The 13654-nt window shown below is 39.1% G+C and overlaps 1 protein-coding gene across 2 annotated transcripts in view; it reads right to left on the reverse strand.

Moving 5' to 3' along the window:
• KL (klotho) overlaps positions 1-13654 on the reverse strand; it is a 48003-nt gene that overhangs the window by 27625 nt on the left and 6724 nt on the right. The window contains exons 2-3 of one of the 2 annotated variants that reach the window (XM_072930089.1): positions 12941-13037; positions 12741-12843 (exon numbers count right to left, since the gene is read on the reverse strand). The exons of the other annotated variant lie outside the window; for it this stretch is intronic. Coding sequence (XP_072786190.1) covers positions 12741-12843; positions 12941-13037 — 200 coding nt within the window. The remainder of the gene's footprint in view (positions 1-12740; positions 12844-12940; positions 13038-13654) is intronic. 2 annotated transcript variants of the gene reach the window in all.

Genomic DNA, 13654 nt, shown 5'->3' on the forward strand with positions numbered 1-13654 from the left:
TGAGATGAGAACTATGCATCAATGACAACAGGCTATGGAATAAGATGGAATGTCCTATTCAACCCTCTAGATGGATGCAGAAAGCAGCACATCAGGATAAGCAATATAAATTGAAGGTACCACTTTTCAATTTTCAGACAACTGTTTAGATTACAATTTGACTAGATGTCAATATGCAATTCTTCCTTCTTTTTCCAGTCAGTCTGCAACTGTTTCTGTCAGATCCAGCTGTGTTTCTATGCACACTTGATAAAAAGCAACCACTAGAGGCTTATTAAATTGTGTGTAACCTTCCTGAGATGCTCTGGCTTGGGCACATGTAACAGAAACGACTGAAGTGTGTGATTCCAATTATACACTTTTAAAAGGAATGCTCAATTGCAAAGTCACTGAAACTGTACAGTAAGTTAACTTTTGGAGTAGCTTTTGTGCCAACTCAGATCCTACAGAGAACCTGCCGCTACAAAAGAGTATGGGTCACCTGCAGATCTCTGTCAAGCTTGTGAGCCAGTGCAATTATAGGAACTTCACAACATAAATGACAGCAGGTACCTGTCCTCCAGCCACTGAATCCCACCCCAGGGTCAGAAGAAAGCAGCTCCTGACCCTGACAAATGGCATTAGGAGTCAGAAGAGTTAATGTCCATGTGTGACCTAAGATTCAGTTGCTCAAACAAAACCATCCCAGAGCCATCCCTTTTGGGATGTTCTGGACTATCAAGATATCTGAACAACACATGACCTCTGAAAAGCCTGTGTCTTTTGGACTGGCAACTGGAGGCAAGACAGGATATTCTAGGCTTCTCAAATGATACACATTTATTATGTGTGCCACTTCTTTCGTCCTAGTGGCTTCTTAAGAAGTAGCCTTGTGAATGCATGAAGTTCTGACAGTGAGAAGGACATATACTCTTGAACAATATATAAGAATGAATTGAAATTCTGAAAGGATTCAGGAAAACCAAAAGGATTTAAGTAAAACTTTTTCACTCCAGAAGTTTTACACCAGCACCAATCCCTTAAAGTCTGACAAGATTAATCATAGAACCCTGCAGATGGACAAGTCAAGCAGAACTGAATGACTCATAATTTGTGGTCTGGATATCTCAGTGGTCTCTCTGTCTTTGCACCAGCACTGTGAACCACAGGGCTAACTGACAAGCTTTAATTAATACAATGGCTATTACTAGCTGTAATTCTTCCTAAATGTTATTGCTTCCACTAAGCCAGGCTATGAAAGGAAGATCTGGGAAATTATAGGAGGAATTCAAGCTGGTTACTCAGCAAACTCACATCTTGTCAGTGGGAATATAGTCACTGGAGGAAACAGACTTTAGTCAGACATATTTATTTTGAGGAATCGCTACACTCCTCAGCAGCCACCAAGAAGATAAAGAGTACCTATTCCAATCAAAATTCAGAAGAGGAAAGAGGAATTCCAGTGCAAGGAAAGGGCAGGAAAATGATTCATTGGGAGAAGTGAAACTCTTGGGGTACCAGTTTTTTAAATTAGAGCAACAACATGAATCAAAAGACGAAAGACAAAATGGGGAGTCCAGTTTTAGACTGGAAACAAACTTTGAATCTTTAAATTTCTTCAGCAGCAAGGATGATTTATATGTATTTATCCAGTTTTTTCTACAAGCTTTTGACTATACTGCAGTCACAGATTGAACTGGATTCAATTTATACCTCCTTTGATTTAGGAAATACATTTAGAACCTCATCCAAAGCATGCTGAAACCATGAAAATACACTTTTGAGGTATGAATAAGTCCCTTTATGTCTGTTTCTAAACGCATGTTTAATGGTAGATATAAAATTGCCTTACTGCAGAGATGAGTGTTAACTCAAAAGTGTACACATAAAAGTTTTCCTGCTTTACTCTTGTAGCCAGCAAACAGAATAAGAATCACTATTTCTAGTAAAAGCTGGATTCTTGTAGAACAGATAACTGCATCAAACTAAAAGTATTTAAAATTAAATATCTAATTCTTGCTTTATAAACAAAATTTTCCTATTGTTGATTACCTGTTGAAATTAAACTGTTTCACCTGTTTGTATACAAATAATCTAACTTGTCTGGATGATGTAACAGTGAGTAGATGTTTAAATGTTGTTGATAAGAAGCTGAATGTTAAAAATTTATATAAAAATACCAGCTACAGTTGTTTCTTTTTTCAAGCCATATCCTATACTTTTATACTAAGCAATATAGGATAGGGGGGTTTACTACCAATGTACTGCAATCTCAGCTGTTGCAATGAAGAAAAAATCACAGTGAAACACCAAAAGCTGCTTTTATCCAGTCCTCAGAGAAATAAAATAAATTTTAAAAGAAACTAGAGTATAGTAGAAGAAAATGAGATACTTGTTAGAGTGATTGCTTAGTCTAAGCCCCACAGAAAGCAGGTGCACTGGTTAATACATAGCTGAAAATGTTAATTAGCTACTCTTCTTTCAGCAATCCTTGTTTCAGCCTCTGTGCTCTCACCACCACAGTACTAGACACTTCCTAAACAGAATTAACATCACATTAACAGACTGAGGTATTCATAAATATTCTGTCAACTCGATAAATTTTAAACATACTTAGCACATTTGAAGTTTAGACTTTAGCAGCACAATGAGCACTCCTGGGGGCCTAGCACTTGTTCTTTTTTAAAGTGCAACTTAACATATTTCATTGCTTTCTGACAGTGCGCTGCTCTCATTGTCTTTTGGAGATAAAGTAGTTGTCTCTCTTTGATATTGGTGTTTCTTTACATAAGAAACCAACAAAATATTATTTTCCCTTTGGCTAACACTGACACTGTTAAAAAATATTATGCAGTTGAACGAATGGGCACAAGGGGAAACCAACAAATTTAATCTTTTGTCTACTATATCAAAGTGCAACACTAAACTTTAAATTGCTCTAGAACAAAGTATAAAGCCAGTGATGACAAGACACTTGTATACATAAATGAGAATCATCACTGCACTATGACTATAAAAAATTAAATGCATGCATATCTACCTATTTTCATTCCTACTGATTTCAGATATGACTAAATACTTTTTCACTCCCCAGCTATTTTAAATATAGATACAAAAATATAAGGACACATTGAAACCTTAACTTATCAATTAACTCAGAGCTTCAGGTACACTTTTTAAGCAATTTGTCTAAGGTTGGGTTTTATTTCTGTATAACCATGGTAATTCTGCCAGCATATTGCAGCATGTAAAATATACTGTATCAAAATAAAATAGTATTTTCAATTATTTAAAGAAAACATATTTTGGGAGAAATGCGAGATCACAAATCTTGTAGCAGCATCATTCATCTTCCTTTATCAAGGTCCAGAAATTCCAGAAAGTAGTACTGCTCTGTTTCATAGTTACCAGGAGGGCAGGTATCTTGGCACTTTTCAGGAGGCCATGTACAATGTGGTAATTAGGTCAATATCTAATCATGAGACAGATGCCTGTCATTTAAATATTGCCTGCTTTAAAGGAAGGCAGTTCAAAGGAAAGAATTTGTATAGATGCTTTGGTTCTAAGTAAACTGACCAAACAGTTATGCAGGTAGAGCAAAAAATTCCAACAGATTTCTATGAAGACATACATTGAAACGCTTCCAGAGCCACAGAGGTTTTTGTAAAAAAGGTCAGTGTTTGTTACAGCCCCACCCTCAGACAACAGAATGAACAGCAGCATCTCAGGCTTAAATGCAGAAGGACAGGAAGAGACATAAACCCAGCACCTCAATTTTTTTTTAAATACCCTCTTTAATTTTTAGACCAGTCCAAGCTCATGTAAGCAACCAGATGACTTACAGATACTCCAGGCTTGTTAGATGGAAAAGGAGATTAAGCGTACCACTAATACAATATGTAGCCGGTGAATTTCCAGACACAGTACCTACATGTACGTTAGCAAAAAGCAGAGCTAAGGACCCAGTATCTACGGTAACCCATGGACCAGAAGGTGATGGACAGCTAGATTACACCAGATGTGCTCCTACAGAGCAGCTTCCAGGTTAACTTTCTCCAAAATCAACCCAAACTATTTCAGGCTATGAACCATAGTACAGAAATTAGTATTTTTTATCAAAATCAAATAGGAAAATAATCTTGGACTTGGAGAGATCCCATATGGTGCAGCAAGAGCTGGCCAGCTATTTTATCCTAGAGACAAAGGCTTTCAGTAGCTCAAATGAGCCCCAACCTTCAGTGAGTATGTAGTACAAAGGATATTGAAAAAATGGGTCTAAGACAAGATACATTAAATCAGGATTACACTTTAGATATTAAAAAATTCACAGGTTATACAGTTTATGTGGAATCATGGTTCAATCCATGATGCTAGAGAAAGCAGAGCAGGGGGCAGTGCAGCAATTAACTAATTGTCCAAACACTAATGAAAAGCAAATTGTTGGCCTGAATTAGGGTATGAAGGGCTTAAAGAGCCAGGTGTTTTTGCTGAGATGAAGGGAGGAAGGAAGGGAGGGAGTAAGAAAGGCAGGCAGGAAGGAGGGAAGTAAGTAGAAGAAATTGCATTGCATTAACTGAACTTTTTCACCGGAAACTCTTTTATACAGGAACACTCTTAAAAAACAGCTAAGATACTCGGCAAGAAACACATACACAAGTCCTTACTGCCTTACTGGGAGGAAAAATAATGTCTGTAGAAATGAGCACATGGGAAAAAAGCAAGGTTCCACCTATAGCAGTCAAAACCCACTTTCCTCATACTGCTGAGAAAGAAGAAAGCGGAGATGTTGGAAATGCTGAAGAAACATCAGGGTTTTTATGTACATAATTTGAAACATAAAATAAGAATACTGGGATACGATTTATAGTCAAGTACGTAAGATGCATTAGATGTTTATTATCAAATGAGTTACTGGGCATATTTGGTATACTTTATATATATGTGTATACTTTATTTATAGATACATATATAGAGGTTATTGCTATTCTGAGAGTACTGCCTCCATAATCCCTCTTTTTAGATATAACTATGCTGCAGGAGAAAAGGAGTAATGAAAGCAGAGGTCTTTGATAAACCCAATCTACTGCAGACCAGGAGTTAGTCTTGTTAATTGTCACTCTTCCTAAGTTCCTACAAGATGGTATTTTCATTGTGGACCCAACAATGGATGCCACAAAAAAGCATGAAACATTCTGAGTAAGACACCGCATATGCTTTTTTAAATGATACAGTAAAGAGGAGACAATGATAAGTGATATTACCATGTTAGAAAAAATTGGACTTACAGGGAATTTTAACAGAAATACAAAAAATATCTTACTGAAAAAAAAAATTCATTTCCATATTTATGATCCTGTGTCTACTATCTGCCAAGAGTTAGGAAAACTGGATTATAAAATTAGGAAGAGCCTCAAGGGTATCAGATCCAACCCAGTGCTTCTATGGGCAATATATGACACAATCCTATTTATAACCTGATCCAGATTTACTTTAACATAGGCTAGGTATTTTGTTCATACTACTCTCTCTAGAAGATGACTACAGAATCACACTTCAAAAATGTTATTTTCCCCCAGAAATTTAGGTTGAATTTACTCATGCTCAGTCTAAGCACTTGTTCTTGCAGCAAAACTTCCCCTACAGTTAGTTATTTTCCTTCACTTTTTTTTTACCACTGATCTATTTATAGACATAAAGTATATCCTCTCCTAGTCTTCTTGCTCAGGTAAATAAGCTATATTCTAGTAAGGTAATTCCTCATCTCTGCTGGAAAAATCATCTGATACAGGCTAGAAACAAATGTGTCTTTGTCACAGTTGGATTATATTCGCATCTGATGGTCATGCTGTGATCAGCAAGTTCTCTTCTTACAGAAAAAAAATTGAGTCTTTCTGTTCCATCTGCTTATTATTTTGATTATCCTTTGCACTGGCACTGTTTCCTCAATTTTAGCTCATGCTCTAAGTAGTGCAATCCTAACCTGTGCCATGGCATGGGAGTTAAAATACATTAAGAAGTTCAGCTGTGAACTGCCCTTTGAGACTGATGCTTCTACTTTCAGCACAACTCACTATGACATTTGCTTTAGCAATTTCCTAACTGCTGCTGAACATTCTCCTCTTTCTCCACTGAAATAGTAACTCTCCATGTGCCACCATTTCAAGGGTCTTGCTGAAAATACAGATTGATTACGTTTGTATTTTCTTTTTCCAGACAATCAATTATCACAGAAAGCTATCAGATGGGCCTGGCTTGACTTCAGTACTGTAAATTCATAGCATTTTATGTTCATTGCACCTGCAGTTACCAACATTTATCTAATCCTCACCCTCATTAACCTTTCCTGTCTATGAATCCCAGTGCCCAACATGTTCAGTTTTCTTGATAGATCTGACAAAAAGCATTTTGGAAGAACAATTTTTTTAACTCTCTTTTTCCCCACTACCTGATGTATGTCTTTCCTTGTGCTGCTTTTTTCTTAGGTGACTGGAAGACATCTACATATTGTTTTACAATAATGAGGTTTTAGTTATTTTTAAGACTGGATGCACATTTTTAAATTTTCTCCTCACATAGCTAGTAAACACCTATTCTATTACTTGATGTGGGGTTCAGTAACACCCTTGCAGAAAATAATGGGGCTCTTAAAGAAGAGACATCTGTTTCCAGACAGAAGGAGACTGTGGCATCTAGTATATGTTTTCATTTGCATATTCAGTTCCAACTACTGGTAAAAAGACTCTGTAATTTTAAAAGTTTTTTTTATTATTTGTTTGGGTTTTTTTTTTCTTTTTATGTTTTAAACAATATTTTATAAGGACTACTCTCTTTATATTTTGGAAAAAAACACAAAATGCCTCCAGCAGCCACAGTGGGTCAGCAGGAGATGACTGGGAAAAGAAGAGCTGCAAGATAGGGCTATGCAATGTCCACGACATCTTACATGGGACACCATGGCTCTTTGCCTGCTCTGGATTTATAGGACCAAACAGGTGCTACTGACCACCCTTGCAGGGGGGAACATCAGCTGCTTTCCTGGGTCAGAAGAAAGACTTGGCTCCCTGCCCAGGAAAACCAGGGGAAGAGTATGTGACACAGGTCTTCCCTACAGACATGCAGGAGATACCACATGCCTAAAATAGGGGAGACTCAGGCAAAATTTGCATTTGATCCAGATTATATGTCAGAGCTCATCCTCTGAGCAGTCACAGGAACTGAAAGCACCTCAAGCAAATTCTTGAACTAGCCCCTCAGTACTCCCTCCTCTGTCATCTACTGAACCTCTCCACACTAATTAGACTAAAGGTGAAAGTGGGTCTACAAAAAGTCCGGACTTGAGTTTGTCACCACAGGTTCACCTATACCGCACAGACAGAAATGGGACAATTATTGTATTTTTTGGTCATAGAACAAGAGATACCATGCTCACTACTGTCCATTACCTGGAAAAGGAACGTAGGGTGGCAAGCTCAAACGTAGGTTTCTCTGGTGAACACATCCTAAAATTAGCTCAAGTGTGATTGCTATCCCCTGCATTTAATTCTACAGTCTTCAAGGGAGATGGCTCTTCTGCATCTAATAGCAAAGCCCGTGCATTGCACTCCTCCCTCTCCACCCAGCCATCACAAGCCCTCACAGAGCCGCTGCACAACCCTGGAGCTGCTGGCCCATCACTTTACATTACACAGTCCTATGCAAAAGGATTGCAGACAGCCAAGGACAACGTAGTCCACGGCTTTACTCGCTAGCTGTGGTGCAGAGCCAAAGTACATACAGCTCCACCCTGGTCAGCCCTGTGGACAGCTGCCTCAGAGCTGGAGAACAAGTCTTAGCTGCTCTTCCCTCTGGGATCACTGGGAATGTTGCCAAACCACTTTAAAAGAAGTATCTTTATGCTAAACATTTCATAATGGTTACTGGAAAGCTGGGTATTGCAAGGCCAAGCAGATGCCAAACTGTGTCTCAGAGCTGATGCAAACACTGCCTGGAAGACCAGCACAATGATGACACTTTTAAACGATGGGACTGGAGTAATTTGCCATACTACAGCCTCACTCAAAGTAGCAGAATATCCTGCTACTGACAGCTGCAGCTGGGTGGGGTGAACTCCGGGTACTTTAACATTGGTTTTTCAGCTGTTGGGTAAGTACCATTTGCTATTGATAATCTTTACAGGTCAAAAACTGTCCCAGCTGTAGCCAAAAATTATTTCCATGCTGTACAGGATACACAAAGATGAGTGCAGGGATTCTGCAGGCTCTGATCTCCACCTAGCTCTCCTATGAGCCCCATGAAACCTGGCTGGAGAGCTGGTGGCCAACTGGCACCAAAACAGATCATTCTGTATGGGCCATATCCAGCCTTGGGTAGGCAGACTGGTTTTCCCTGCATATTGTCCTGTGTTCTCAATCTGGATGACACAAGCCAGCAAAAAAAATAACTTGCATATCTGCCAGACTATTCTTCAGTTAAACCATCCCTTTCATAGTCAACAAACCAAAATACTTTTTTCATTTAGAACAGGTATTTAGCTGTATCTGAACTATCATGTTATGCTACGGTTGCAATAATGTACTTTTTTTTTCAGCATTTACATCAGCAGTGTCATTCCTCTGGTGCAGAACTGCAGTGCTTTCATTGGCCACACTCCAAAATGACACCCACTGCTTATAAACATATATATATATATATGTGTGTGTGTGTGTGTGTGTGTATGTATGTATGTATGTCTTCTCTATGTATTCTAGTCTTTGAAGATTTTGAGACACAAAACGCTTTGGGCTGGTGCTTCCAAACCTTTGCCCTATGGTCTAGGATGGTGCTTCCAAACCTTCTGCATAGTTACTGCACAAAACAATAGTGAATTATTCAGGAGTGGGGTAGATAATTAATCTTACTGGAAACATACTGTGGGGACTGAGAATGCACTATTTTCTTACACTTGTACAAGAAGAGCAGAAGAGATAACTACAGCAGGTGTCCAGCCCATCTCATCATCATTGAAGCAGTTCCAGAAGAAGGAGCTTCAGAGAAAAATCTTCAGCTGTTTGCACCAGCCACTTAAAAATCTGGAACTGCTTTATTATGTAACAAAAAAACTGTCTCTGCCTGGCAGCTTGTCATTGCTACTGTTTCTATTTTATGTCCAATGCCAGTGTTTGTGTCACAGCAAGCCTTCCTCTCTGACAGTTAAGAGTTTATTTTGGTAAATTACTCTATGTTTTTCACATACCAATTAACTGCCTTGTCTCTGTATACCTCCCAGTGTAATTTTTTTGCCCCTAGACACTCAAATATCTCACTCAGGCATTTCTGTGTGATCTTGGGTCTACAAAATGCTAATGTCACACAGATCCTTCCAGACCCTCCAGGTCCTTTCCCAGACTGGGAATGTGCTGCTCTGATGTACATTTGACGCTTCCTTAATCCTCACTCTCTTCGTAGTTCAGTCTTCCACACTCAATTCATCCCTACAAACATATCTCCCAGGAGTACTCACTCAAAGTGAACACCTCCAAAGCAAAAAATAAGAGATACAGGAATCACCAAGCTTAGCTGTCTGCAATGCTGTAGCAAGCCTCTAGCCCCAAACATATAATGGCTATTATATGCTTCCTCCTGGAGAAGCCAAGGCTCCCTTCATAGCACCTTCCAGTGCTTAAAGGGGCCTGCAGGAAAGCTGGAGAGGGACTTTTCACAAGGGCATTAAACAAGGGGAAATGGCTTTAACCTGAAAGAGGGAAGATGTAGATTACATATTCAGGAGAAATTCAAAGGTGGTGAGGTAGTGGAACAGGCTGCCCAGAAAAGTTGTGGATGTGCCATTCCTTTGACCAAGGTCAGGCTGGGCAGGGCTTTGAGCAACCTGATCTGGCAGAAGGTGTCCCTTCCCATGTGCACAATAATAGAGATAATCTGTGCAGCCTCTGATTGTTCTCATTCCATTTCAAGCATGAGCATCCATGATCTTGGGTGTTCCCTCCCCCTTGAGGGTGGGATGTCACATCATGGCAGGAGATTTGGAACTAGATGATCTTTACAGCTCCTTCCAACACAAACCATCACATGATTCTGTTATTCTATGTTTGTAGCATTATGACCCAAAAAGCCAATTCTAATATATTTAACAACCCATGCCAAATGCTCCAGATGTCATAGCAAGCCACAGGAATAAACCAGGAAAAGCAAAGATATCACCACAATCCTAAACCCCTGCAACAAAAGGCAAATTATTTAGGTAAAATAATTTTTTTTTTCAGTGGAAGCCTGGGAGCCTGGCCACAGCACAGAGAAAGGGAAAAAAGAGGCCTAACAAAAAAACTACATTGTTCCTTGACAATTTAAATTCTTTCTTGACCAAAAGCCAACAAAAGAAGCTCCCACAGGCCACCATCAGCATCTAATCCAGACCAGTGCTCACCCCCTCTGGTTTCTACAAACCTATTCCAAATTACCAGTAACAGAAGAAACATTATTCTCCAGAAGAGTCCAGCTTGGGTACAGTGAGATCTGACTGGTGTGATTTAGGGCTTCTGCCTTTCATGGCTTACTCCTACAATACTCTTGCTGTAAGCATTTCACCAACAACCAATTTGGAAGTAGTGTCTATTTCACTGTCCTAAGCTGAGCTATGAAAAAAGACTATTTCAGAACTTCCCTGTGCTACAGTTTGCTGGTTCTAATACTCAGAATGACTGTGCCAAATTGATGCTGCTTTTATTAGAATTTTTCCCCCTTTTAAGCAACTGTCTCCTTCAAGTACCACTTTTCTTTTTAGCAGAAATAGGAAAGAGGAGCTGGATAAATGACTGAATAATTACAGTTTCACACAAAAGTGGCACAAGCAACAGCCCAGCTAAAATACGAGACACAGAGTAACCTCTACAGTGCAAGAATTCTGTCCTGACAGCTCCATTTTATTTCTTTCATCAATGAATAAAAAGCATCAATCTCCAGCTTCAATAAGTCCGTCATATTGCAGCAGGTTAAACAGGGTAAACTGACCCAATTTGAAGCAGTGGGCATTCATCCAGTGAAGGAATACAGAAGGCAGAGTGTGAAATGACTGACTGACTCATTACATCAAAATTATTTTTTCAGCATCATATTAAAATGGAAAACCAAAAATTTCTACAGCAAAATAAAATTATTGATATTTATTTCCCCTAGTTCACAACTTTTTCTGGAAAACTGAAGTCTCTCCAATATTTTAGTTTCAATGAATCAGCAAATTCCAGTTTCAAAGGTTTTAGATCTTTCTGAACTTGCTCTAATGACATTGTGAATTTGGGAGTTATTAGGAAGATTAGAATAAGCTAGCTGATATGACAGGGAGGTATGAAGAAAAAGCGATTGTTTTTTCCACCAAGCATATAATTAAGATGCCAAACTGCAGCTGAATCATATTCCCGCAGCTCTGTTCCTTGCGTGACATACCCAAATATTCTCTTCTCTCCAAATAAGAGACATGTTCATAGCTGCCAAGGTTAGTACAATGATAAACTGAGTTCAAGAACTCCTTCAGTGTATTTCCAAGGTCTTGCATTTCATACGCAGAGATGCTGATTGAATATGGGCATGCACATTTTCCTCAAGATAAGAGGAATACATCTGTTTAGTTTGTTAATTTACTTAACTGATTGAAAATTACACTGTTCCCCAAAAAGCTAAAGGGGAAATAAAATTTCACTTATATTCCTTAAGCTCCTCTGAGAAACCCAGATCTAATGTACTATCCCTCTTTCCTTTAGCAGGCTACTTACCGTGTCCCCCACTCCCAGTGCTGCTGGCAATGAGAGGACAGCAAGTGGACACCATAAGCCAAGACAGACTTTGAAGCAGGCCCTATTCTTGTGAAGCATGGTCTGTGATTTCCATAAACCATAATTCAGCTTCCTCAAAATAATGCACGTGACATTTATTTAAAAAAATGAAACAGGGAACAAACAACTCATCCTTGAGGACTCCAGGCCATCTCATTTCACACCAAGTTTAATTTTCAATGCTAAATACACATATGAAAATGGAGTATTGCCTCATAAACCCAACTCATACATTCCTACTCTTGGCCAGCCAACCCCACATCTTACCAGATCTTCATACATTATCTGTTTTCCCAATACTCCTCCTTCCTATCACCCCACGTTTTGTTACAACTCTTTTTGGCCTGAATTTTGCCTCCTGGGGGCATACATAACTGGTAATGGACCATTCTGGTGTGGTGACTGTTCTCTCTGAAAGCATCATTTGTACCCAAGTTAACACTGTACTGTGACAGGAAAACAAATGAGGAATTAAATAAGTGTGTTACAAAGAGCATGTCAAGGGTGTCACCACTGTACAGCCAGGTGTCAGCTGAACTTTCTTTTCAACCATAAGGTCAGATTTGTTCAACTGATTTTTAAGCAATATGTTCTTACTTACAAAATTAATTTTCATTAAAAAATCACTGAGCTGACAGTTCAGTATTTTTCCAACCTACTTTCTCAAAAGAAAATACATGTTGCATAATTCTACCATTTCCATATATATCCAAGGAACCATAATTAGAATAATTAATCAATAACTATGTTCAACGGTTCCATGCCTGCAGCAAAAAAATTATTTCATTTCTTAAAATGCTGGAATTTAAACAAACAAACTGAGTAAACTTTGCCCTCAGCTCTGAAAAACAACTGATCCAGTGGAGCTACTACATATTCAAGAGAACAAGAAAAAAGCTGACTGAGAAAAGGCATTGGAAAATCACTGTGAACTCTTACCAGAATGTGCGACCAGCAGCTACAAGTCTGTCCCCTTCCCCCATGTGACCATTTGAAGTCTTTCCCAGGAGCGGGATCAAAACAGATGCTACTGTCTTCCCAACTGTAAAGTAAATATCTTGTAAAATATAATCCCAGTGGTACAAACATTTTCTAGCCTTTAGTAAGAGCATTAAGCTGATAAACCTACAAAAGGATACCTTGGGTTGACTTTTGGACTCACAAAATTGCAAGGCGTTTCCATAAGATAGTCTCTCCCAGCCAATTTTGAACCATTAGCTGTCTTTAGAGCTGTAACTGAAAACAAAAATCGAATCTTAGCTGTCAGCATGAGCGCTAATGTGCAAGTAACAAACTGATCATGTGCAGATTGAAGTGACAGTCCCCTGGCAATGTGCATGGCTCCCTGTCAGCTCCCCCCACCGCTGAAGATTGTGTTGCAGGGTGTCTTGCAGCCTTTCAGCCCCCCAGGCTGGCCAGATCTTGAGATGGGCAAAAGCCCCTGTGCTTTCCATCATGTAAATGTCACAGAGATCCAGCTGTCAGGTGGCACTAAAAGCACCTGTGGCCCCAGTCTCTCAGTTCCTGTATCGATTGTTGCAAACAGCATCTGTAAAGATTTCAATAACTGGGAGAATTTATGATATGAGTTGGGGTTTTTTAAGAATCAAAACATTAGGCTTTAAACTTTTTCATAATACAAAACTCTGTCTCTTCTCAAACTAAACATACATAAAGACGAAGCAACACAAATGGGCTTCAATGTGCCAAATCCAGATATTCTCAAATTCCTTTTAATTCCAGTGTGCATCTCAAAGGACCCTCCCTGACAAATCTCCAGGCATACACACCACAAACTCAACAGGCCAGGCTTCTTATAAGAGTTTTGTGCTCTCAGATTAGAGCTGAAGCTA

This window comes from Taeniopygia guttata, chromosome 1, assembly GCF_048771995.1.
Source record: "Taeniopygia guttata chromosome 1, bTaeGut7.mat, whole genome shotgun sequence".
NCBI lineage: Eukaryota > Metazoa > Chordata > Aves > Passeriformes > Estrildidae > Taeniopygia > Taeniopygia guttata.